Source organism: Aspergillus clavatus, genomic scaffold (genome assembly GCF_000002715.2).
Source record: "Aspergillus clavatus NRRL 1 1099423829750 genomic scaffold, whole genome shotgun sequence".
Taxonomy (NCBI): domain Eukaryota; kingdom Fungi; phylum Ascomycota; class Eurotiomycetes; order Eurotiales; family Aspergillaceae; genus Aspergillus; species Aspergillus clavatus.
This window is the reverse complement of record NW_001517110.1, coordinates 1171685-1196373: the sequence shown is the minus strand read 5'-3', so window position 1 is coordinate 1196373 and position 24689 is coordinate 1171685. Positions and strand designations below refer to the sequence as shown.

General features: G+C 49.6%; 11 protein-coding genes across 11 annotated transcripts, besides 2 other annotated features; 2 read left to right on the top strand and 9 right to left on the bottom strand.

The window, feature by feature from the left end:
- Positions 1 to 501: 501 nt before the first annotated feature.
- ACLA_004660 (uncharacterized protein) lies at positions 502 to 1346 on the bottom strand (the record flags this gene model as incomplete). Its single annotated transcript, XM_001276477.1, is given in 4 exon segments — positions 502 to 840; positions 897 to 992; positions 1043 to 1168; positions 1185 to 1346. 4 exon segments carry the CDS (start codon positions 1344 to 1346, stop codon positions 502 to 504), a joined length of 723 nt encoding a protein of 240 aa, XP_001276478.1.
- Positions 1347 to 3419: 2073 nt separating this feature from the next.
- On the bottom strand, positions 3420 to 4924 carry ACLA_004650 (MCT family MFS transporter; the record flags this gene model as incomplete). Its single annotated transcript, XM_001276476.1, has 5 exons — positions 3420 to 3849; positions 3916 to 4324; positions 4378 to 4552; positions 4606 to 4712; positions 4762 to 4924. 5 exons carry the CDS (start codon positions 4922 to 4924, stop codon positions 3420 to 3422), a joined length of 1284 nt encoding a protein of 427 aa, XP_001276477.1.
- A 1352-nt stretch (positions 4925 to 6276) lies between these two features.
- Positions 6277 to 8712, top strand: ACLA_004640 (Zn(II)2Cys6 transcription factor; the record flags this gene model as incomplete). The annotated part of the gene is made up of 5 exons (XM_001276475.1): positions 6277 to 6747; positions 6821 to 7339; positions 7400 to 8481; positions 8542 to 8617; positions 8665 to 8712. 5 exons carry the CDS (start codon positions 6277 to 6279, stop codon positions 8710 to 8712), a joined length of 2196 nt encoding a protein of 731 aa, XP_001276476.1.
- A 907-nt stretch (positions 8713 to 9619) lies between these two features.
- ACLA_004630 (uncharacterized protein) lies at positions 9620 to 10663 on the bottom strand (the record flags this gene model as incomplete). Its single annotated transcript, XM_001276474.1, has 1 exon — positions 9620 to 10663. One exon carries the CDS (start codon positions 10661 to 10663, stop codon positions 9620 to 9622), a length of 1044 nt encoding a protein of 347 aa, XP_001276475.1.
- Positions 10664 to 11208: 545 nt separating this feature from the next.
- ACLA_004620 (uncharacterized protein) lies at positions 11209 to 11361 on the bottom strand (the record flags this gene model as incomplete). The annotated part of the gene is made up of 1 exon (XM_001276473.1): positions 11209 to 11361. The coding sequence occupies one exon, from the start codon at positions 11359 to 11361 to the stop codon at positions 11209 to 11211; it is 153 nt and encodes a 50-aa protein (XP_001276474.1).
- A 206-nt stretch (positions 11362 to 11567) lies between these two features.
- Positions 11568 to 11950, bottom strand: ACLA_004610 (uncharacterized protein; the record flags this gene model as incomplete). Its single annotated transcript, XM_001276472.1, has 3 exons — positions 11568 to 11679; positions 11739 to 11848; positions 11912 to 11950. 3 exons carry the CDS (start codon positions 11948 to 11950, stop codon positions 11568 to 11570), a joined length of 261 nt encoding a protein of 86 aa, XP_001276473.1.
- A 2278-nt stretch (positions 11951 to 14228) lies between these two features.
- On the bottom strand, positions 14229 to 15411 carry ACLA_004600 (putative peroxisomal dehydratase; the record flags this gene model as incomplete). The annotated part of the gene is made up of 5 exons (XM_001276471.1): positions 14229 to 14571; positions 14639 to 14732; positions 14793 to 15113; positions 15184 to 15232; positions 15292 to 15411. 5 exons carry the CDS (start codon positions 15409 to 15411, stop codon positions 14229 to 14231), a joined length of 927 nt encoding a protein of 308 aa, XP_001276472.1.
- A 429-nt stretch (positions 15412 to 15840) lies between these two features.
- On the bottom strand, positions 15841 to 16414 carry ACLA_004590 (uncharacterized protein; the record flags this gene model as incomplete). The annotated part of the gene is made up of 2 exons (XM_001276470.1): positions 15841 to 16050; positions 16211 to 16414. 2 exons carry the CDS (start codon positions 16412 to 16414, stop codon positions 15841 to 15843), a joined length of 414 nt encoding a protein of 137 aa, XP_001276471.1.
- Positions 15950 to 15990: a microsatellite.
- Positions 16415 to 16957: 543 nt separating the features above from the next.
- Positions 16958 to 16985: a microsatellite.
- Positions 16986 to 17027: 42 nt separating this feature from the next.
- Positions 17028 to 18623, top strand: ACLA_004580 (putative GABA permease; the record flags this gene model as incomplete). Its single annotated transcript, XM_001276469.1, has 4 exons — positions 17028 to 17098; positions 17196 to 17676; positions 17746 to 18075; positions 18141 to 18623. 4 exons carry the CDS (start codon positions 17028 to 17030, stop codon positions 18621 to 18623), a joined length of 1365 nt encoding a protein of 454 aa, XP_001276470.1.
- A 115-nt stretch (positions 18624 to 18738) lies between these two features.
- On the bottom strand, positions 18739 to 19553 carry ACLA_004570 (putative GNAT family acetyltransferase; the record flags this gene model as incomplete). Its single annotated transcript, XM_001276468.1, has 2 exons — positions 18739 to 19088; positions 19145 to 19553. 2 exons carry the CDS (start codon positions 19551 to 19553, stop codon positions 18739 to 18741), a joined length of 759 nt encoding a protein of 252 aa, XP_001276469.1.
- Positions 19554 to 20281: 728 nt separating this feature from the next.
- ACLA_004560 (cation-translocating P-type ATPase) lies at positions 20282 to 24041 on the bottom strand (the record flags this gene model as incomplete). Its single annotated transcript, XM_001276467.1, has 9 exons — positions 20282 to 20582; positions 20641 to 20958; positions 21011 to 21597; positions 21656 to 22004; positions 22065 to 22459; positions 22538 to 22778; positions 22831 to 23101; positions 23154 to 23693; positions 23753 to 24041. 9 exons carry the CDS (start codon positions 24039 to 24041, stop codon positions 20282 to 20284), a joined length of 3291 nt encoding a protein of 1096 aa, XP_001276468.1.
- Between the last annotated feature and the right edge of the window lie 648 nt (positions 24042 to 24689).

The window sequence follows — 24689 nt, the reverse complement described above, 5'->3', positions numbered from 1 at the left end:
TCTTTCAGGATTCGTTCACACTGCAGCCAGATACGCCGGCGGTTTTTGAGAGCGAGGTAGTCCAAAGAATCGCTATCATATCCCGCCACTGCGGACGCGTCCTTGAGCCGACGAAGGAGTTTATTCCATTGAACTTTGCTTCTCTGTTGCACCTGGGACAGCACTATGTCCGCACACCAAGGCACGTCGAAGAATAGTCGAGATTCCCAGAAACTGCGCGGCAGATTCTTAGCGCACTGTCTGAAGTGAGAACTCGCTAAGAATAGATCCAGCACAGACTGGGTAGGAAGAATCTCTAGTATGCGGAATCGCAACTCGGACGGAATTAGCGATAGATCATCTGACTTCCTCGAGTCCGAATGATGCGGGTTCATCCTGTCCTGGTTGAAAGTGAACGTAAAACTGGATTCAGATTCGGTCGACGGCTCGGCGATCAATGGCCGGAGATCAAATGGCCCCCTAGGGTCCATCACGGTCCACTTGAGATTTGGTTAGTCTCCTCTATCGCTGGGAGATGGTTTCGCAAACCTCGGAATCTTCCCATGGAACCCAACCCTCAAACTCAAAACGAGGCCCCTCACTAAATGTATCACCATATCCCCAATCGAAAGAGTCACGGTTGCGATCCTCCAAGCCCAGTTCCATAACTGAGACGAAATTCCGTAGATCTATCGGTCGCATGGCTGGGTTTGTATCACGACATACACGCTTGAAAATTTCCAAGCATGCATCGTGAACCAAAAACCCATCCTTATTGCATTCTAGGATGTTCGACCTTGGATCTTCGCCGTACGGGCGGGGATAGAAGAAGTGGCCGGACTGTGGATCAACGTGTTGCCCCTATATATTAAGTTATTAGTTGCGTGCGCCATACGAATGCAAGTCGAACAACGTACAAGAGGCGATACTATGGGCAAGTCCGCCGAATCGTTTTCGGTGAAGAGCTCAGCCTCTGGAATTCGATGGGCTACCAGGCGAACATCACCAAGCCACTTGTTGCCGCGTGTCAGTAATGGCCTCTAGCGATCACGGGTGACTGTACCTTGATGTCTTTCAAGGAGATATCTCTCGCATCATATCCCAACATGGCATTGCAGAAGCTCGAATGTCCATCCTGGTCACCAATCTTAGCTTGTACTAGAGTACTCGACTGCCATTCTTGCAGTGCCTAATCCAGTGCATACTTGCTCCTGTTGCCCTCCACAATTGCAGTAATCATCGTATGCCTCATGCTCGCCAAGTTGGTTCTCTTGGTCAAGATACTGGAGTGAGGACCGTTTAATGAGGTTTTTGTATGTTGGAGGACCCCCACATATATTGCAGAACAAGTTCGCGGCCTCGTCCATGATTGTTGAACCACGTTTGATGTCGAGGCACAGTATCGATCAAGGGGCGGGGAAATGGAGGTGAACGACAAGGATCTCGCCGTCCAGGTCTCCCTACGAAGGCTAACTAATTACTTAATCATGAGCTCAGCTACGTTGAAGATATTGAAGATTGAAGAATTCAGGTCCTTCGCATTGATTCATCATCCCTGATAATTACTAGCGCACACATATCTAACAGAACCCACCAGCGCATAGTTTTGAAACGTCAGACAAGATATCCCATACATAGGGATAACAGTCATAGTAGTGAGCATCTTCACCTCCCCCGTTGCATCTTCCAATTTACAACCCTTGGTACTGCGCCTAGATACGAGATCCGTCCTTGTCATCGTGAGATGCTCTAACCGTCTCCAGAGCCATCGCACTCAGGTCTCGAATTGACATCTGCCCAATATTAATCGACCTGGTAGGGTGACCTTGGCTGGTCCGCCACCGGGCAAAGGCGTCCTGAAACGCCGAAACCGCAGCATAATGCGAGTCCCCAATGTTACCCACTAACCCTGTGATTGACAAGAATACAAGGAAGAAATCCAGGGGCTGGTCTTTCAGGTTGTCCTGAAGGAGGACCGTTCCTGAGTTTGGGAGCCACAGCCGCTGTAAACTCGTCGTACGTCATGTTATCAAACAGTCAACACTCTAAGATTTGGTAAGTATGGACTCTGTAATTATGGCTCAAAGGGGTGTTTTACCTTCAATCGGAGAGCAGCTTGGATGACCCCACGTATAGGTGGCATTTCCTGTCTACAGAGGTCCAGGGCAGACCACAGCTGTTTTGCATTTGCAGTATCACACGGGACAGCCATCACACGTGTGCTCTTTTCAGCAAGGTCCCTGATCAGGGCTTTTGTTGAAGGCTTGTCTGCGCCAGAAGGAGAGAGGATGAGGCTGTTAGCTGCGCCATTCTGCGCCATCTGCCCCTACATCATTGGCATCGTCCATCAATCGCTACTACAGAGATGTTGTAATATGATTGACAGCATTAGACCTGACCAGCTATTGGAGGGTGCTGAGAAATTAACTGGCGGATATCGGCTGGTGTCAATTGTCATTCCATTACAGAGGTGACGCCTCTTATTCGAGTCCTTTACCCTGGTTATTTCTAGATACTCCGCGAGACATCCGGACAGGGGGTATATCTTACCTCTAGTGAAATGACTAGTAGTTATATTCAACTAACATATTGCAGTTAATCCTGTACACCCCGTCCGTAGAATGAACAATATAAGATATGTTGGCTGTCGTCTACGTGCCCGTGCTTCTAGTTCTGCCATAGTAGATAATTAGATAGCTTTATTCAACAGACCTTCTTCCACTATTGTAAGAATGCTGGCTGGATACTAACAAACCAAAGGGCCCAAAGACCAACATTACCGCGAGTTGCCAGGCAACTTGTGAATCCAGACCCATATAGTAGCAGACTGGGTAGCTAAAACATCTCTCTCTTAGAGATCCATTCAACTATCATGAGATAGCTTCAAGTATGCGGTGTGGTGTCAAGACAGTCACTCTCTTGATCCGCAGTTACATGATGTTCCTATTTCAGAGGAAGGAGAGACATTATGGGAGACATCCACGTGGTTCTGATCATGAGTGAGTCTCGCCCATGTGGTTATGTAGTCTGTAGGTTTAGTCCCACATGGTTAGTATAAGCGAATTGAATTGAATAATGGGAAACTGGTAATTGAGCTAGGCGGATAGCAGATGGATTAATATAAGGATATGACTCTACTACGTAGAGAACAGAACGCATTAGTCTAAAATGTAGTGCATATAGTGTGTGTACACTGAGATATATATACTACTCCTCAGCCTGATTATTGGCTATAAAGTAAAGTATTACCAGAGTATATAGAAATGTTATATATATAGTACATCTAACATACCACATGCAGTTGCATAGTAATAAACCATAATCAACTAAATTACCTCAGTATTGGCAACCATCCAAGATGTGGCATGATATGTAGAAGCCGCAATCTCGATCTCTAGCCAAGCCCTACTGGATAGACCAATAAATCTAATCTGCCCCCATCACACTACAACAGCCACCCGAAATCCCGTCTGGTAAATCCGCGCGGCAAGGAAGAACAACATTCCAGCTGCTTCCATCACACCACAAAACACCATCAGCCCCGTGTACCTCCCATCCCACGCGGAGATCAGTCCCCCCCCGATAGGATTACTAGTGAGATTGGCGACAGATGTCACCGCATACATGGCGCCGATCCGCACTCCGACCTTGGATACATCAGAGATCTGTGTGATCAAAGCCGGAGCCAAGGATATGAAGGCGCCAGATGTCAGCCCAAAGGCCGCCGCAAAGACAATAATGCCAGCGTTGTTGGTGACGGGGATCCAGAGAGCCAGGACAACAATGGCTGTCAACCCGGTCATGATAACCATGCAGTTATAGCGGCCCACTTTGTCGCCTAACGCGCCGGGGATGATCCGGCCGAATAGGCTGTCTTGAAGTCAGCATATGAAATTAAATAATAGTCTGCCATTGGATGGTGGAGATGGCACACACCTTGCGCCGTTGAGGATTGGCAGCATGTACACCGCTAGATCGTAGCCCATGCCTCGGTAGATTGCTTCTGAAATCACATAATTAATAGGCGGGAAGAGGCCGAACGAAAAGATGAATGCCCCCATGGCAGTGAGACAGAACAGGGGCTCCGTGAACGGCATCACCAGGTCCTTCGGGCTACCTGGCTTGGGGTTAGGAGACAGACGAGTCCGGACGGTGATGTTGGCAACGACCAGAAGGCCGAGGATGATAAACGCGGAGGTGCGCATGGTCCACGCAAAGCCAATCTCTGGCAGGAGTTTGTTGATCATGATGGGAAAGACGACTCCGCCTACACTGGACCCGCTGGCGACGATGCCGATGGCCAGTCCGGCCTTGCGACTGAACCATGTGCTTGAGGCTCCGAGAGCTGTCTACGTTAGCATGTGCAGTCAATTGTAATTAGCAAATGGATGGACTAACCGGCGTAGAAAATACAACTGGCCCCGATACTGCTACAGATTCCCTGCGCCAATAGGAACTGGTAGTATTCCTTGCAAAGCGAGGTCATCATCAGTCCGAAGACGTGCATGAACGTTCCGATGAGCATCGGATACCGGGGGCCATGCACATCGCATATTTTACCCAGGATGGGACCCTGGTCCACTCAGCTTCGAACATGGCACTTGGCAAGGGATACGAAGTACAAACCCCTAAGAACATGATAAAGACCTCGAAGGATGTGATCCATGCAATCGTGCTGGCAGAATAACCCCTCAGCTGGTGGGTTTCGTAGTATGTCTGGAATAGCCCGATGCCTATATCAAGTTAGCATACTCGAAATAAGACTTGATCATTGTATCTTACAATTCACCCAGCCAAAACTGACAAAAAGACACAGGAATGATCCGGCCACCACAATCCAAGCCTGAAGTCCTCCATCCGGGGGTAGACTTGCACTGGGAGAGTCAGCCATCTCCAAGGCATCCTTTTGATACATCACTGGGGTCGTTTCCTCCCCGTCATTCATCGTTTCCTGGCTCATTCCTTTGTACTGGAGTGGCGATAGCATGGATATCAAGTTCGATAGAGATGCACGATGTTATGGTTTGTGGTTGTCACTTGAGAGATATATATTTACAAAAGTGTTCATTCCTAGTAATAAAAAGAATATATCTGTTCTACCACAAATCCACCAGGAGTCAAAATTATCTGCCAAATCGGCCGTATAGTCAATGGAGACGTTGTCCACCCCTAGATCCTTTTCAGGCTCGCCCCATGTTTAAGAGCAGGAAGTAAAGGGCAAACGGCCGTATGGAATATTGAAAAGCACAGACCAAAGCCAAACAGAGACTATGGATTAGAGTGTCAATGTTCAGGCTTCGAAGCTCATACGGCCGTAAGAATGGGACTGTGGCGTGATTAGTGTGCTGGGCATGTGGGTTCACAGTTACGGCTAGGGGTGACATTCAAAATGACATACATGACAAGGAATGTTGGCAAAATTTACTAGTAATCTAGGGGGTCTAGCGAGTAGCGACTCAGATGGCCCTCCCCGGAAACACAAAAAAAAGTTTCAAATACGAAGCTATTCAACGCGTAGAATCCAAATTTTATGATTCCCAAGGCCGTTCCCCAAGCACTTGCTGCAGTACTGCAAGCTGATTGGCTGATCTCTTCCCTCAATGGTCTCATCAATACGGAGTATGTGGGCGTATGTTATCTTGGAAGATCTGTGTGCGTGGATTTTCTTCCTCTTCCAATGGCAAATCAGCTTCCGAATAGCTTCATCTTTATGGATAGCTTTGCTGCTGCTGCTCAGTTTGATATCAATCTCATCTTCTAGATCGCTATCCAGCCCAGTATCTAGCTTATCCAACACCCTGCTGTTCATGCTGATATATTCCACTTTGTTCGTCTGTACAGCATTGTGAGAGTTGCGGATCTTCGTATGCTGTAGGCCCATCGTAGGAAATGATTGTTCAGGGGCACCAGAAATGGCAACAGTATGGTATAACCGAATCGCAAAGCTTGCAAGGGCTGTTGCATTACTCCGTAGTTGTTTGTTCCTAGAAGAAGTAAAATTTCGATTAGTTCTATATACATTAGTATGAAACAGTAGAACTGACTACTCCGGTCATAGAAAAAACAGTAAAAGATTTGTCACTTTGTGTTTTACTTGAAAACTTTTGTAAGACACCAGCCCTAATCACTCCGTACGTTGGTCTATATCCCTGCTGCAAGCCTGTACTAATCAGCAAATGGCTTAGTGAGGCACATGCCACCTGGTCCATCTCATTGACAAGCCCAGAAGAAAACACTTTGATCTTTGTCTATGTACAAACACGACCCAATCCCCCCAACATATCAACATGGCCCGCGATGGAGAAGTCCAACCAACTAGCTGTTGACAACCCTCGACGCCGCAACCGCCGCATCAACTCCTGCCTCGCATGTCGTCAACGCAAGCTGAAATGCAACCGCCAACAGCCCTGTTCTAATTGCGCCCGAGCCGGCCGGGAATGCGCTTTCTTGCGGCTGGACTCGCAGCATAGCGTCCATAAAAAACTCGCCATATTCAAGGAACAAACCGCATTGCTGGAGAAGTGCCTCGAGCGAGATACGGAAATCGCCAAATCTACCAAACTGGGGCCGGCATCGCCAGAGGAGGACGAGGATGATCTGCTCATCACCTCACTCGAATTAGCTTTGTTGGGGATTCAGGACGCAGCATACGATCATGAGGACGATGATGACTCGGATGATGATCTGTATGACTTGGGGTTCCGATTTGGGAAAATGCGCGTGAACGAGCGGGTGGGAGGATTTTTTCACCCGCAGATGGCGGATGAGGTAGGCATACTCTACACCACTTGGCTGCTTTCTTTGACAGGTCTCCTGATATACTCGGACTCGCTTTCCTCAGCTGTCCACATTTCTGGACGAAATGGGAAACCCAACTGCACTGCGCACTCCCAACCGGCACAATCTCAGTGCTGCCGAGAAAGATCTCTATTTTGGTCCTGGTCCTTATTTCATTCCGCCTCAGTCCGGCCTGTTCTTCAGTCAATCCTGTTCGGCTTCTTCAATGACTGATTGGGCCTCCCAGCGACCTATGGCGGATGCACTCCTAAAGCAATATTGGGAGGCGGTGCATCCTATCGTTCGCATTGCCCATCGACCTAGTCTTGAGCGGCGCTACAGGACATTCTGGGAGGCAATCGATACGGGAGGAAGACCACCCGCATCATTGCGAGCCCTGATTTGCTCCATGCTCTTCATCGCAGTAGTGAGTATGTCGACATCCACGGTCTTGCATCAATTTGGAATTGCGCAGCAGATCCTTCAGAATCACTTGCAGTTCAAAACAGAAAAAGCCCTCAAAGATGCGCGATTACTCTCGACAACCAGACTGGAGACACTACAGGCCTTTGTTCTATATCTGGTATGTCCCCACGTCTTAGCGTGTCCCTATCGAAGCGAACTCATTACTTAAGAGGTGCAGATTCCCATGTGCCGCAGCGAGATTTCCCGGGCGCACTCGGCCCTTGTGGGAATGGCAGTGCGCTTGGCGGAATCCCTCGGGTTGCACCGAGATCCGAAGGAGTCGCAATACTCGGTAGTTGAGAGTCATGTCCGTCGGCTAGCATGGTACCAGGTTTGTTTCCTTGACCTACGAACGGCCGAAGTGCAAGGTCCACGGGTGGCCATACAGCCGGAAGACTTTTCGGTCGAGTTACCAGTCAATCTGGATGATGAGCAGATAGCAGCCGGGGTGGAGAGTGATCCGCTGGTGTGGACAGATATGACCTATACACGCATTCGGTTTGAGTGTCAGGAAATGCAGCGGAAGTGTCTTCTAGCGCGACTCCAGTTGGAACAAAAAAAGCTGCCCCTGTCCCAGGCCCTGCGACAGATCGACACCTTCCGCCAACACATGGAGTTCCAGTACGGCCCGATCTTCAGCCAGACCGAGCTAACACCATTACAGATAGCAGCTAAGCATTTGATGACTCTCTTGATCAACCGTCTCTACACGGCTGTTCTCCACCAGTTCTACCGGGCAGTGATCGTACAGCCCCCGCTCCGGCTGCGGCAGCTAGTCGTGAGCACGGGAATACAACAATTGGAGAGCTCCATAGCGTTGGAAACCATGCCTCAGCTGCAGTTGTGGGCCTGGTACAGCCAGGCCTACCACCAGTACCATGTCTCGATGCTGCTATTATTAGAGGTGTATTTGCGGCCCACGAGTCCGGGGGCAGATAGAATCTGGCCGTGCCTCGATTACGTTTACGAAACCACAACCGTGGCAGATTTGGAGGAGAACCGTAATCTGACCAGTCAGAATCGCAAAGCTTGGGTTATTCTGACAGCACTGCGTGATCGCATTGATGTATACCGGCGTATGAGACGCGCTCGCGTGCCGGTCCCGAGCACTAGGGTCATACGGCAGCCCGTTTCCTCTTTCGAATTCAAACAGCCAGAAAGCACAAGTCTGGAGAACAACCTGCCAGAATGTGGACCGCGGACTGGTATTGTTGGTCATTCCCTATTCCATGGGGGGATGGAGCAGACAGACCTCACTGAGTATGTTGCATCAGGATCTGAACCATGGCTGCTTCCGCTACCGCACCCCATGTCTTTTAGGGAAGACGGAGTATCTTTGATCAATATTGATTTACCCGAGAATAATATATTATCGTCTTTTGTGGATTTTGACTGGGTATGTTTGCTCTACTTTACATTTCGGGACTCGCTAATGGCGTACAGTCAGAGTGGGACACCCTTCATCATAATGCCATGGATGGTACATTCTAAAACTTACAACTCCCTGGACATTATATATTGAGATCCCCTGAACCAATGAAGACTGTCTTGTCGCGGGCTAGAAGCCGAAGAACTCGCTTAGGGTTTTCTGTTGAACATGTACTCCGTATTGCACTACTATTTCTGCTACGAGAACGGTCGTCGAGACACCTTTTTTTTAGTCGAGGGTTCTTATGGTTGACAGTTTCTAGCTAGGTCCGTAGCAGCTAAAGGCAGGTGAACTTTGCGGGCTCTGCCCACTACATCTTATGTTCTTTAGTGGATAATCTTAGCATGAGATTCTTAACTTAATACAGAGTGTACCTTTCAATATCTTCTACAGAGTATTACATATGGGAATACCTACTGGTGGAGAACGCTAATAAGAGTAATCAGTCGAAACTCGCGAAATTCCTTTAGGTTTAGCCTCTCTCTTAACTTCAGGCTTTAATTCCGTAAGTTATTATTATTACTTCTCTGCCACCTTTCTAAGGTCTAACGCTCCTACCTTCTAAGCTAGTCACTTAGCACCTCAGCATCTAGAACTTCCTATTGTCATACAATCCAATTTAATTAAAATTTTACGGAGTATGTAAAACGTATAGGATAGCTAAGTCAGTCAATGCATGCAAAATAACAAAAATTTGACAGTACTAGGCAGGCATCCTGTATCCACAGTTTCAGGCCAGCTGGTCAAAAGACAGCAATCAGCATTATGGGGGGTCTTCCCCATGGGGTCTGCAAGCTCGGCAAGATCTCCACACTCAAATCAGTCAAGCGACCTGTGCGGGCTTAAGAGAATTGTCGCATGGAGGCATGTGTGAGTTGTCCTGTTAATAGCACGAGGGTCGTTGCAGGTTTGGTACAAGATAAAACCAAATTGATTGATGATCTTTTTGCATACATGATATACATACATCTACGCAGTGACCCGTCGACTCCTGAGATATTCATAGTCTGGCATAGCATCTCGTACAGCCTTCTCCAGCGTCACAGCTACCTCGTCGCCGAACTCCTCCTTCCATACCCCGATTTCGGTCGCCAGATCCACTGTGGCCGGAGTCTTGTCCTTGATCACCCCAGTCGATGAGTTCAGGGTAGACAGCATGATTGAGGAGGTTGCCTTCTCCATCATGTCCTGCTCATTCATGGGTTGGGAGGCCGGACCGGACGCTTCCGAGCCCTGAGCCTGGGGCTTCGCTTCCCAATTGAATTGCACCACACTCGGATCTAGGCCGGTTTGCTCACAGAACCGGAGGACGACCTTCGGATTGTGAATCACATCATGAGCATCGAGGATTAGAGGTACCCCGAGAGCCTCTCCCTGCTCTAGCGACCAGTCGTACAGCATACGTGTCCATCGTAGCGTCAGGTTCGTGGTGAGCGTGCCGGTAGTATCTTCGGTCTGCATGAATCCGGTCTGCATGATTTTGTTCATAGCGCGGTAGAGAGAGGGAAAAGCCAGGGCCGGATGACGGACAATGAATGCCAGTCGCCATGTCCGCAGGTATTCATCCGGCATGACCGTTCGGTTCAAGGGGGAGAACGTCTGTGAGGGCCCATATACACTAGGAAACTGTAGTTGAAAGGCAGAAAGATGATCGGCCACGTCCTCAAACGCGGCAGGATTTGTCAACCAGAAGGCATGCTCCTTGACGAACAGCATCTTTCCCTCCTGCTCGGCCCGCGCGGAATATTGCTCAAGCCCGTCAATTGCTTGCTGCAAGGCATCTCGAATTTCGACCTTCTCAGCCTCGGTCCAGTCATCCAAAGGCTTGCTCAGGCGACCGTCACGAGCGGCTTTGGTGAACGGTGGATAGAAGAAATAGCCACCCTTTTCGTTAGTGAGCAAAGTTGATTGCGCTGGAACGTTGATGATTTTAAGCAACAGATTCGATGCCGTCCGTGGGACACTGATAAGCAGTAGCCGAGAGGCAGTGGAGGGTTTGTTGGCAACAGTCATGGTGATCGAATCGATACAGGAGGACAAACTGATCAATGGAAAAACGAGCAGATGGCTATATCAAGTGCTAAGATGGTGTGATCGCTGACCAGAGAGATATTTATACTGCCTGTTTCTCCCCCAGTCCAGTGCTTGAGTGAATCACTTTCAGCTCCACACCGTCATTCTTTGCTGCACCACCGTGTCACCAAATTCCGTATTGTTCGCTCCATCGGCCTCGGGCATGTTTCATTCTTCGTCCGCGCCCCGGCTGTCCAGTGATTACGGCTTTATCATTGGACTGCCACAACGGACGATCATCCAGCGGAGACACATACCGGGGGCATCTACTAGCGCAAATACTGGCAATCTTAACCTTTTGGCCTGCTTTTCGGCTTTCGGAACCTGCAAAATCCGATGAGGGGTTATGAATTATGATACGCCTTTTCTCCAGGTCCGAGTTGCATGGGATCGGAATGTGCTTGTCCGATTCCTCAGTCATGAAGCATTGCGTGATGCAAATACAGTACATTCAGCAATTTTTCGTCACCATCTCTGACAAGACATCAAGTCAGAATGTTGCCTTGGCGAGGTTTGACTCCAAACTTCGCGACCTTAAATGGCACATTCACATCGCCAAAGTCGGTACTGTCTAGTGCAGTCTGCGCCACCGCGGGCAGACTTTCCCACGCAATCAAGGGCTGCGTGTCTCCAACCATCGAGGTCAGGCCGCACTGATAGTTCACGGGCCAGACGCTGTGATACCTGACCCATCTGTTGAGCAGTCCCAACCTCCATGGGCTGAAGCGCACACCGCCGCCACGTTGTCGGTCAAAGTCACACTAGGATGCTTGAGCCACACAATGACTCCCTCCCAGTCATACTGATGGTTCAAGCCCGTCGACGGCTTGTCTTTGGGAAAGTACTAAGAATACATGAGCGCGTAGTGGTTGTTGTATTTTCCTCCTCGGGCATATATCTGGCCAGCGCTCTTGCTAAACGCCCCGTTAGAAGACCCCGACGGCTTCAGGCCGGCACTGTAGCCATTAGCTCTTCTGAATCATATGGGGGAAATAAATGGCAGTTAGTTTCTTACTTTCTGTTACCCTGAGCATCCGCGGCCGAGAAAGGAACACAGCTATTGACCACCTTGAGATGCGGCTGGTATGCCAAGTATACCTGGCCTGTGGTGCCACTGGGAACCGTCTGCGGTGGTCCCACGACTGCATCGCTATTCAGGGGGACTCGAGGGAACACAGCTCCTTAGACAAGACTTCCAAGAGCTGCCAGAGTGAAAATGAGGGCCATGATTATGATATCTAACCTAAAATCACAGAGCAAGTCGGCCATTGGGCTCATTGAGAAGCTTTATAGTTTCCATCTATCCCTCTCCTAAGATCTCCTCCCAAGGAACATAACAAATTCAGCAGAAACCAGTGGCCGGGGTATCAGATATCGCTATTAGAAGAGATGAAACCCTACTATTCCCAGGAGTAGTCCGCGGATATTACCCGATTTTTTAGCCAATTGGCTGTCGCTACACCAATCCAAGATCGGTCCTCCACAATGTGTACAAGTAAACTCCAACCATATCGAGCCTCTCTTCCTTTTGAGGGACAACGGTAACTTTATTGGCAATGATTAAGGGAATTTCTGAGTAGCGGAAGGGTGAGCATCAACTTGATCAGCTATTATACAAAAAGGGTGTCGACAACAAAGTTGTAGTACAAAGAGTTTTTACTAATGAACAACTAGCCTTCTACTGCGCACTTAAAATAGATTATGTTGTAGAACCGAGTCTAGAGAATCAGCGAAGTAGGAAGGCTGACAAAGAACAAGCACCCTGAAGTATAACCATGAGCTATCACTTTTATGGATGATGATCACTATCATATAAATTATGAACACAGTATACCTGAGTCATCCTCTATACTAAACTATCGAACAAGCACATGCTTCCTACTTGCTATGCTTATTCTTATTATAACAGATAAGCATGTGCCCAAAGAATAACAGAATCAGTAATGGCCAGTGACCTATTCATTGCACTTACTAGTAATATCATGATATGTCATCATCATTGCATTCACACTATAGAACTAAGACTGGAGAGTCAGAGGATTCTTTGAAGACTTGGGACAAAGGGTATGGTCTCCTTCGTTTCCTTGCTCACTGGGACCTCAGGAAAGTGGTACCATCTTGAAACTCCTCCACCATTTCATCTATTCAGACTTTTGGGCACTGTAACAGCGATCAATTCCCATGGCTACTCATATGGCAATAATACTGGCGTGATTGTAAGAACAGAGTCTCCAACCGTTATCCCGGATATTTGGCTTGAGCCAGTTAGAATCCACGTACCAAGATGAACCTCTTCCAAGGATTTATAAGAACGGCTTCTCTGTAGTCTGTGCTTGGGCCGCTTTGACAGATGCCGAGTCTTCAAAGGGTAAAGTCCTCGCGATACAAGAACGAGGACTGTGGCTTCGTGGCTCAGCCTGGGTATGTGGATCTGATCTTCATCGGGGGGTCCTTGTCAGGCCCAATGATCATGCCGGCTTGAGCACTGTCAGCCTGGAGAAGGAATTTGTCCGACCCAGGCCTCAGGTCCAATCCTAAGCGAACGACGAGTGTGGACACTGTGCCCTTGAGTCTGGACAATTAGTCAAGGCAATCATTCAAGCGTCCAGCATTCCTTCGCTCTACAAATGGGTTCATATTGGTTCTGAATAATGTCGAAAGAAAAAAAAAAAAAAGAAGAAGAAGAGCTAGAAGCGAGGGGCGCAATGTCGATGGCCTTGCCGTCTAGCAAGCAACAAAACAAGAGACACGGAAGCTTTACTTATGCACGACTCTCTAAATCCTACATCTATCGTGCTCGGCGATTATCCATTGACTATCGGAAATTTGGGTGCTTATCTTGGGACTCGCAGCTCAAGGTCCAGTACCTACTGAACAGACCGCGCCAAATCTGGGGTAGCTGCTTTGCAGTCTATAGATCGCAATAGGGGCACGGGAAGGATGACACCACTCTACTTAATAACCAATAAGTACTACTTAGGCAGGGAAGTTTTATTAAGAAGTCTGTCTTAAGGTATATCTATACATCAGCCACTGCTAGTTGTTCTAACTCAAAGCATTAATCTTCAAAAGGGGGTTGTGAAGAAGTTAAACCATTAAAGAAGACCCTCTTCTCATATTTGTCATTGCACAAAATTCTATGCCCTTGATTTATATCCTGGTGTTAATATACAGAAGCCTATAATCAGTATAATAAGAGCTCTAGCAATCTCCATTCTTTTCCTTCTACCATGTTTGGGTATGGTTATCACTAGTATGGAGGAGCTGGCAGCCACATTGCCCTTGTACACAGTATGTCCTGGTCTGTACCTGTTGACTATTAATTAAATGACCATCTCAGCTGCATTATATGGCCAAATTGATACCCAAGTCAGACTGCACCATCACTGACCAGACTTACATGTATACCGACTCAGTGTTTACTGGCACCTTTAAGCTTTATATACCTTTATTGAACGGGATCACAACGATGCCGCTCCCGGCTGATGATGGTTCTTGACCAACTTCACAATTTAGAGCCCGTATTGGTGACCTTGATCAAAGCGCGGCCGTTGCTCAAGACCACCTTGCCCTTGTCATTCTTGGTCATAAAGCGAATCTCTTCAAACCCGTCTGTGACATCACCGGTGCGCCACATCTCGGTAATCAGCCGGTCTCCGGGCTTCACTGGGGAGGCAAAGCGAGCCTGGAACTCGCGGAAGTTGGTGGGGTTGCTGTCCCCGAAGGCATTGAGCACGGCATGGGCAGTGGTATTCCAGCTGAAGAGCCCGTGAATGATAATTCCGCCAAAGCCCATCTTCTGTCCCGGCTCGGGAGTAGCGTGTAGCGGATTGTAGTCACCGTTCAGACTTGTGGAATGAGTCAGTGATGGGAGCCCATTGCATCACGCAACCACCGTTGGCTTGACGAACTCACCGGTACAGTTGAGCAGTCTCGGTTGTTGTTTGGATCTCATACGTGGCGTCGGGTTTCCGGCCTTCTGGGGGAGGGTAGTTCGGGGTACTGGGTCCTACAGAACGCATAAGCAAGCTTCGAATTACTCGTAGCTAGAACTCAAGCAGAAGCTCACCTTTTGGACCGCCCCAGTTGCCCTGTCCGACAAAGAATCCGCTGCTCACCATTCTGGAGTAGACCTCTCCACTGGCTTTATCGACAATCGTCTGCTCGGTCTCCATCACTGAGCCCGCTTTGCCCTTGTCATAGACCCCAATAACCTTGTTGCGCAACTCGAACTGTTTTCCGGCACTGGTGGGAGGCAGGGGCTTGTAGACGGTTAGTTTACGCTGACCATCAACCACGCGACGGTGGTCAAACTTGGGCACGCCAGGGACTGGATTGGCTTTTTGACGAGTATAGAAATCGGTGACCTCAGTATCGGTGAGTTTGAAGGCTGGAAAGAGAGAAAGAGAAGTCAGCGAGAACACAGGATGGGTCCATTACTGAAGGCGGGCACCACTCACGCAGGATAATGGAGTACGTAGGGAAAACGGCAAAGTTGGGATGAAGTTCCTAGAAGTCTCATTAGTCAATTGCTTCTTGTTAGCTTCAACTAGGATTACGACGCGTACAAAGAGAAAATGCAGCTCATCGGCTGTGATTCCAATGCTGCTGGCGAACAGCAAGACGTCGCGTTTGAGCCAGGAGACCGCCTGAGCGGGAAACTCGTGACCAGCACCGGGACTCGACATTTCTTTTCTTCTGTTGATAGTCAGGGATTATAAAAGTCGACGGTCGACAACAAGAATAAAGGGAATCTATTTTGTAATGATCCTGATCCTGAATGATTGGGAAGAAAGACAAAAAGGCCATAAATATGGCGAAGACGCGAGTGTGAGTGCGGAGAAAGAAATACGGCTGCAGATGTTTGCGGGGTTTGCCGAGGCATCTCGGACTGTTTTGACCGAGCATTGCGATGCAGCCAGGGCAAGTTGTCCATATCGGGAACAGGTATTATGAACAGGTAGATCTTCTCTCCATTGCCAGGAGTGCTCCTCCTTCTAGACAAGAGTTGTACCGAACCAACTGCCAATTCGACTTGACTGACTCTTGTCGTCGAGGTGCTCGTCCGGCCCATGCATGTAGGTCGTGACTACCGTCCGGGTTGTCGCCAATGGGATTCAGTCAAGCTCGTGAGCGGACTCGTTGTCTGTGCGCCTTCGGTCCCTGCTCAACAGGAAGTATTTGGTGCGCGACGATTGCGCATGACTGGACACTGTGTAGCGGGTCATGCCGTCAAGTCGCATGCCGTCAAGTCGCATGCCGCTCAATTGCAGTTGCCTCAAGAACGGGATGAACTTCGGTGTGCTAATGGTGACAATGCCCAAACACTAGGTTAACTAGGCGCAGACGGCGATGGGCCAGGTTTTGGGCGTGGGATTGCTGGAGTTGAGGGTACGACGAGTCAAGGCGATCCGGATAGTCAACGCTCCAGGAACGCTGCAATATGTGAGCTTCTCATCATTTTTGGACAAGAAGAACAGTTCGTACATCATGCGAAACAAGAACAGTGTCAATTTTCGTGCCGTGACCTACCAGCGCAAGGATGAGATAATAGTCATCGTGAAAAAGATGCCCAAACTTCCACCATTTGGTCCCGAAACAGGCCAGCGAACCCGAAATCAAAGTGACCACGAGAAACAGAGTCATCACAATGACTGTGGGAGCCTCGCTGCCCTCCGAATATCGGGTCATGGTTGCGATGGAACCAGGGAGAGTCGATCACAAGGCTACAGGTGAAGGATGGTGGACAATATTGTCTCGATGGGCTTGAGAAGGAAACACAAGCTTGCACTTGCAGCTATGAGACAGAGTCCCTCATAGCTTGGCAAAAGAAGGAGACATATTGAAATTGACAGTCCGATGGCCTAGCCGGTAGGATGGCCCGATACGGTGAAGGATGAGACGACTAACCGACAAATAGTACCACGGAGTAGACTTGCGCATGTCCTAGTTAAATTTTAGAAGAAGCATGCAGTTCTGAGATGAGTAAAATGATCGGAGTATTGGTCAATCAATCAGTCAATCAAGGAATCCATCACTCACAATCCGACCAGCGCAACTTTGGCATGCTGTCGATGCTCGGCTTTAGTTGTACCATTCTGATTACCTGGGAAGGTTTTACTGTGTATGCTTTCTTATCTCTGCTGATCGATACGCTAAGCATGACTGACATGATCATCAAGACTGTTCCTTCAACCATTGACCAAGTAGGATCACTCTTGAAATCCCCTATTGCCCTTCCCCCCCCCCCCCCCCTCCCCCCTAACTAACGACACCAATAGTGGTGGACCATCCGGCGCGGTATATGGCTTTCTCTTCGTCTGGCTTGGAACTGCCAGCGTATTTGTGGTGCTCTCTGAATTGGCCTCCATATATGTTTCTTATCCCTTTTTCTTTTCCTTTTTCTTTTTTTTTACTATTATCAGTCGCATCATATACAGAGAAGATGCTGACGACGCCGCCCTCCCTTCAGGGCTCCCACATCCGGAGGTCAATACCATTGGATCTCCATGTTGGCTCCTCGATGGACAGTCAGATTTCTCAGTTATATGTGTGGATGGCTCACCGTGATCGGCTGGCAGGCAACCTTTGCCACCGCCTGTTTTCTCTCCGGCACTCTCATCCAGGGACTTGTGGTTCTCACCCATCCAGACTACGTGCCCACGGCCTGGCATCGGACCATGTACTTCTGGGCTGTCACTGCCTTTGCGGTCGGCATTAATCTGGCAGGGCGCAATGTGCTGCCCAAGTTCGAAGGGTTGATTCTTGTGGTCCATATTCTGGGCTTCTTTGCCGTCCTGATTCCCCTGGTGACCCTGGCCGATACGGGCTCCGCCAAAGATGTCTTCACCCAATTCGTCAACGAAGGCGGCTGGTCATCCCAAGGGCTGTCCTTCTTTATCGGTCTCGTGGGGTGTGTCTTTGCCTTTGCTGGGGGAGATGCTGCGGTTCATGTATGGCCCCTTCCTGATCAAATTGTCATCCCTTTGCCAGGTCAAGACTTGAAAGCTAATGATGGTCAGATGTCCGAGGAAATCCAGAACGCTCCCGTTGTCGTTCCCCGATCGATTTTCCTCAGCGTTCTCATCAATGGCTTACTGGGCTTCGGCATGCTGATCGCTCTCCTCTTCTGCCTGGGGGACATCAACGAAGCTCTGGCATCTCCCACCGGATACCCTTTCATGGAAATCTTCTACAAGGGAACAGGGTCGCTCGCTGGCGCTGCGACCATGACTTCGATTGTCATTGTTGTCTGTATCTGTTCCACAACTGGCATGATGGCAGCCGCTTCTCGCCAGTTCTGGTCCTTTTCCCGTGATCGGGGTGTACCCGGCTGGCGGCTCTGGAGTCGCGTTAGTCCTCTAAGTGGTTGAGATCAATGTTGTAGAAGATGGATGGACGCTAACTGTATCTATAGGTGTCGCCCACTACACTCATTCCTGTGTGGTCTGTTGTTCTTACCACCGTCGTCTCTGTCCTCCTCGCTCTGATTCCTATCGGGTCCACCGTCGCCTTCAACGACTTGGTCGCCATGTCCATTTCGGGCCTGTACTTGTCGTACATCATGGTCGCATGTCTGCTCCTCTGGCGCCGTCTGACCGGTTCCATTGCCTTGACGGCTAGCGCAGGGGAAACAGTCAACACAATTGCCGCCAAATTGGTCTGGGGCCCCTTCCGCGTCCCCGGCATTTGGGGTGTCTTGATCAACATCTTCGCGATTCTCTATGCCATGATCGCCATCTTCTTCAGCTTATGGCCGACCTACAGTGAATTGACTGTGGAGATGATGAACTTCAGCGTGGTGGGGACTGTGGCTGTGATCCTTATCAGCGTGGTTTACTACCTGCTCCGTGCTCGCCGTGTGTATCAAGGACCTATTGTCGAGACGGTCCCACAATAAATGAAGTCGCATGGCTGGTCAAGGGGGGCGGGGTGTAAAAGTTTTGTACATAACTTGTATCGCCGGAGTCTAGAGACATTCTATCATTCTCGGTGATTCACCCCAGCCTAATTCTTTACATTTTATCCGGCGTCTCCTGCTGCCATGGAATGGGGGTTTCTCCCTCCACAAATGTGCCTCCAACAGGACGCCACATCACTGTCGCGTTGAGAGGTAATATCGTCTGCTCACAGATGGCCCATTCTTTTTGCTCCTCCTCGGTCAATTCTCGCGATGGGACCGGTTTCACAGGATTGGGCTGGATCTTTCGGAAGCCATACTTTTCATACACAGGAGCGCCATACTTGGACGCGTCCAACCAGGCTTCCAGGCCGAGGGAATCAGCCTTGGAAACGCCCCATTTCATGAAGAGATGGCTAAGTCCCTGGCCGCGGTACTGCGGAAGGGCAAACGCAATATGTAGGACTAGGGTATTCTCATCAGCAAAAGGGCTCGCTGTGCCTCGGACTTCCAACACCTACAGGCGTGTGCTCGCCGAGCCATCTGCTCCCGGGGATGCTCGAACTGTTGCATTGCTTGTGTCGCAAAGTCTCGTGTGACTCCTTCTGGGAACCAGTCCGCGACCATCGGTCCTTCCCGCTTCGCGTACGGATTGTCCTTGTAAAAGTACCATTTGGCGGCCGCCGCAATCTTGTTGTTTGCCTCCCTGTCAACCACCTTGATCCATGTCACATCGGGTTGCTGCTGGTAGTATTCTTCCTTTACTCCTTGGATATTGGCCTTGAGAGTGGCCTCTCGATCATTGTTCTGAATGGGGAAAAAGAGTCGCAAGACACCCTGGTAGGGGTTTTCAAATCCCTCCCATAGCGCCGCGGTCAGCTCGGGAAAGTCGTCATCGTTGATGACTTCGACGGAGAATCGGTCCTGCATTGTAATACAGATGGCTTTGCGAGATGTCAAAAGTCGGCCGAACAAGGAGTTTGGTGGAAGAACCTTCCGCTGCAACCGATGCAATGCTTTTAAAAGTATCGGGTGTGGCTATGTGGGACTAGCTGGAATGATCATGTCATGCCAGGACGGCTCTACTAATCCAGTCTATCGGGTGTATCGTGCCTGTCTTGACTCTTGAAGCTAGACTATCTAGAGAGACCCGGTGGGAAACAAATCAGTCCGAGACTTAAGACGCTACTGTAGTGCATGTGTCCATGTATCTCGCTAGTTGATAGGTTTGCCTGTGATGGTCTATCTGAGACAGGATAGACATGGGGGCCTCATCCGGGGCAAGGTGATTCACTCCAAGCCCTGCAAGTGTCTGGAAAGGGACGGGAGGAATCAAGGCTTCTTGCCACACGGGCCATACTAATCATTGTTACCTATGACTCATACTCCTAGGCTATGAGCCTATGTGCCACCGGAGACATACTAATCAACCGTATCATGTCCAGTCACCAGTGCATGTTACTTGGCCCTTAGTGCTGATTCTTTCTCTGCTTCATTCCCACAGTGACGCATCATGATTATTCTTATTATTACTATTTGAGACCTCGAAGGGGAAAAAAAAAACAATTAGTACAGAGAGATCCAGGCATATATCTAGACAACAACACTTTTCCGTCTATCCACCACCCGACCACAGAGCTTTGTCTATCTATCGTGATCTACCAAGCCATCTTGGCCAAAATGCCTTGAGGCCATCTCCTCACTCCGGCTTTGCGCAGCTCATCCAGACCCAGGATTCCCAGACCAAACGCAGCGGGGAGGAAATAATGCTCCACAGGCACACTCGTGGTATCAAGCACATTTTGCAATGGCGGAATATACAGCCAGAAAACTGCCATAACCAGAGCGAACAGGATGGCTGGGAAAAGTAACAGGTTCTGGGTGTTTTTGTTGAAGGCCGGCGGATGCGAGAAGATGGACAGCCGACGGGTCCGAATGGCCATCAGATTGAACCATTGCCTACACGGTAATTAGCAATCGTCCGGGAACAGCTTTGGAAAAGCGTATCATCACATACATTACCACGAGGTTGATGAAGTATACCGAGCTGGCCTCATTCAGGCGTGCAGCATACCAGTCGGGATCAATATCGGCAGGCACCTCGCCAAACTTGAACCACAAGGCTGAGAAAGGGATACCATTTCGCTCCAGATACCAGTAAGCCATGGCAAACGAAACCACGGTTTCGAGCATGCCAATGACACCATACGCTTGGAATATCAGTTTCCAGTTCACCAGCCGTTCTTGCTTGGGCTTTCTGGGAGGGCGCAGAAGCACATCGGCTTCTGGAGCCTCGTATGCCAGGACGGTCGCGGCAGCGCAGTCAGTGAAGCAGCTGAACAATAATCAGTGGGTGACGAGAATTTAGTGGTCACTAGATAACTCACCAGATGATGATCATCAGAAACGAGGACAGGACCTGAGGAAGACCAAACACTACACTGGTCAACACCGGCCAGAATTCGGACCAGGACCCAGCTGGTAGAAGATAGATAATCGTCTTCTTCAGGTTGTCGAAGACTACTCGTCCGTACTGCACCGCTGCGACAATGGCCGAAAAGGAGTCCAGAAGGACCATGTCGGATGCCTCGATTGCAATGTCCGATCCGCTTCCCAGAGCAATGCCAATATCTGCAGCCTTGAGGGATGGGGCGTCATTCACACCATCACCGGTCATTCCCACAATCTCGTCACGCGCCTGAAACTCGCGAACAATTCGAAGTTTCTGCTCCGGGGTGGTTCGCCAAAACACGATCTCCTGGTATTGGCAGAGCTGCTCCCATTGATGTTCGTTCAGGGCAATGAGTTCACTACCACTCAGACTAATGGCAGATGAGCGAACCTTTTCGCTGAAGTTATCATTGACGGGAGGGAATCTTTTGAGAGACTGGATGTCGTCAACCGGGCCGTCTGTGCTCACGATACCACATTGCCGTGCAATGGCAACCGCTGTGAGGCCAAAATCGCCAGTTACCTGTGGATGAATCATCATTAGCCAACTTCCTCTGACTTCAGTGGTTCTGTTGCCTGACCATGAAAATCTTTATGCCGGCCCGTCGTAGGGTTTGAACTACTTCGGGAATCTCATCTCTTGGAGGATCAACAATGCCGGCCATACCGACGAGGACGAGACCAGTTTTGGCATGGTTCATCACCTCTGCTTCGAACTCGTGAGAGAAAGGTAAGCTATGAATTTGCCCCGCCGAGAAGACCTTTCGGGCCAGGAGAATGACTCTCTTGCCCTCGGTGGACCACTGGTCCTTGACTTGCTTCAATTGGTTCAATGCGTGCTGGTCCAGCTGCTGCACGTTGCCGTCAATACCCACAATATGAGTGCATCTGTCGATCAGAATATCCGGAGCGCCTTTGATCATCAGTAGTCTATGGGAAGATGGTTAGCATGAGTATCGGGGATATGGTCAACATAGTCGGAGGCCTCACGTATCATCCCGCTGGAACTGCGCTGCCTCGGCTGGCGACATTGCGAGGTTGAGACCGGTAGCATCAACCAAGCTGAATGTTCGGATCATGAATTTGTTCTTGCTGTTAAATGCCAGTTCGAATGTTTTCTTCCAGAGACTACGAAGCTCCGAGACGAGACCGAGTCCCTCAGAGAACCGTAGAATCGCTTGGTCGGTCGCATCGCCAATGACCTTCCTCTCGTGGATCGGGAGCTGCATGGTGGCAGCATCAAATTCGGCTGCATTGCACAAACCGGCAACAGACCGAAGTTGGTGTATGGCAGAGTTTTTCCCTTTTAAAACCATCTCGTCTCTGGCGGAATCGGGCGTATAGGTGGCGCTGGACACCGCACAGTCGGTGACAAACATCCTATTCTGTATACGACATTAGTTCCAAGTGCAGCGGACAGAGATATATCTACAAACTATAGTAGAAAGGATGAATCGGCCTACCTTCGTCAAAGTGCCAGTCTTGTCCGAACAAATCACCGAGACCGATCCCAACGTTTCCACCGTCTTGAGCGATTTGCAGAGAATCTTGTGCTTGCTCATGAGATTCGCCGTAATAGTCAAGTTGGCAGTCAGAGCGATCGGTAGACCTTCTGGAATAAACGCAATGGCAACGCTGACACAGTCCACGATCAAGGTTGGGACGTTGATCCAGTCGGGATGGTCCTTTCGTAACCAAGTGGCCCTAGTGTTGAAGTCAACATTTGAATCTCCGATATTGATAATGTATAGCGCACCACACAATAATGATGACGATGATCATGACCAGCATGATGACTACAATCAAAGTGACGAAGCGCAGAATCTCCTTCTCCAGCGGAGTTAGGCCGGTTTTGGGCTCGCTGGTGAGCTTCGCGATACGCCCAAAGACGGTCGAGTCACCTGTAGAGACAACCACGCCTATCACACTGCCAGAGACACAATGTGTACCCTGGAGGCCAATGCTATGGGTCTCCAGATAGTTGACGTCTGTTGAATCCACCGTACCATTGATGGGAAGCGATTCGCCTGCTCAACTGTTAGCATGGAAGGACGGTTATTTATTTCCAAGGATGCTTGCCAGTCAGAATCGATCGATCGAATCCCGCATCGTTGGAAACTTCTACAAAACGGACATCCGCCGGCAATTTGTTTCCTGCCTTGAGGTGCACCACGTCACCTGGCACAATGTCTGGAGCCGACACTACTGCCAGGGAGCCACCGCGCATGACGAGACAGCTTTCGGGAAGCATAGCAGTGATGGATGCCATGACTCGGGATGATGACCAGTCCTGCCATGCATTGAAAGCCGCTTGAATGAAAAAAACAGCGAGGAGCACAATAGCCAGGGCGAGGTTGGCGAGCGCTGGCGGTTGGCCCAGGGGCTTCCAGGAAACAAACACCAGGATACACCCAACCAGCAAGATGGCACCAAACCCTTTGAAAAAATATCCAAACACCTGCCAGAACCATTGGTGCGGCAGAGGCGACAGGGCGTTTTTGCCATACTCGCGGACCCGTTTCTGGACTTGTTCAGGGGAAAGACCTTGCGAGATGTCCACTTGCCATCGCTTCTGTAACTCCTCGACCGAGATTGTGTGCCAGTCAAGATTGGATAGATCTGTAGTTGGTCTTTGTTAGCAAAAGGATGACGCCCTTCCCCATTAAGCGAGGGCATACCAGCTGCGACACCACTTTGAGCGGTTGCCTTTTCTCTCTCCTCGCGCTCTTTGGCTTCTTCGATATCAAAGGAGACTGTTCGATAATGAATCGGCAAGGAGACGGAAGGGTCAACGATAGTTCTCCGGTGATGGCTGTGGACTGAGACATGCGAGCTGTTGGACGCAGATGATACAGTGCGGGTCAGTGCCGGGCGAGTGTTCCTGGCATGATTGCCTGTCTCCTCATCGTCCGCTTGCCAGCGGAGACGATCGATCTCCTCTTCGGCAGATTTGGGGGCTTTGTCCATCTGTTACGCGAGGTTCGAGGGGGATTGTAAGCAAGGGGAAGAGAAGATGGGCTCCATGCATGTTCCTCTGGGGGTAAATAGCGATCTTTTCCACGTTTTATAGGATGTAGATGGGAGATCAACCATGCTTGATCGTGCATGCGTTCCATGAGGGAGTATAGTGGCCCCGCGATCGCATGTCCAGCTCCCCTGCGGGATTAATCATAACCATTGCTGAGCGATTGAAGTGGCTGCGCAAAAGCTTCATGAGACGTCCGTTAATCCCTCAATATAGACTGCGAGTCTATATCTGCCAATCAAGAAGATGTGACATGATCTTATTCAAAGGGGTGGGTGTCTTGCCTGCTTGAGTCATGAGGGAGATGAGGCTTTTAATGACCAACCAGATTGACTCAACTCAGACCTAAGATATCCGCCATCGATGTGAGTGAGATACATTCAATCGGATTAAGAGCAGGCAGAACGCCATGTGGACCATGCATCTAGTGTTTTCGCTTAATATTGCTCCAAGCTCTTGAAGCTGTTGAAGCCGTCAAAATACCGATTGCATTCACCGCACAGTGATACGAGTTCGCAATCCTGCGGAATATATATCGGAGGATCACTCGGGCGGTGATGGAAGTTGAACAGGCGTCGCAGGGCAATCTA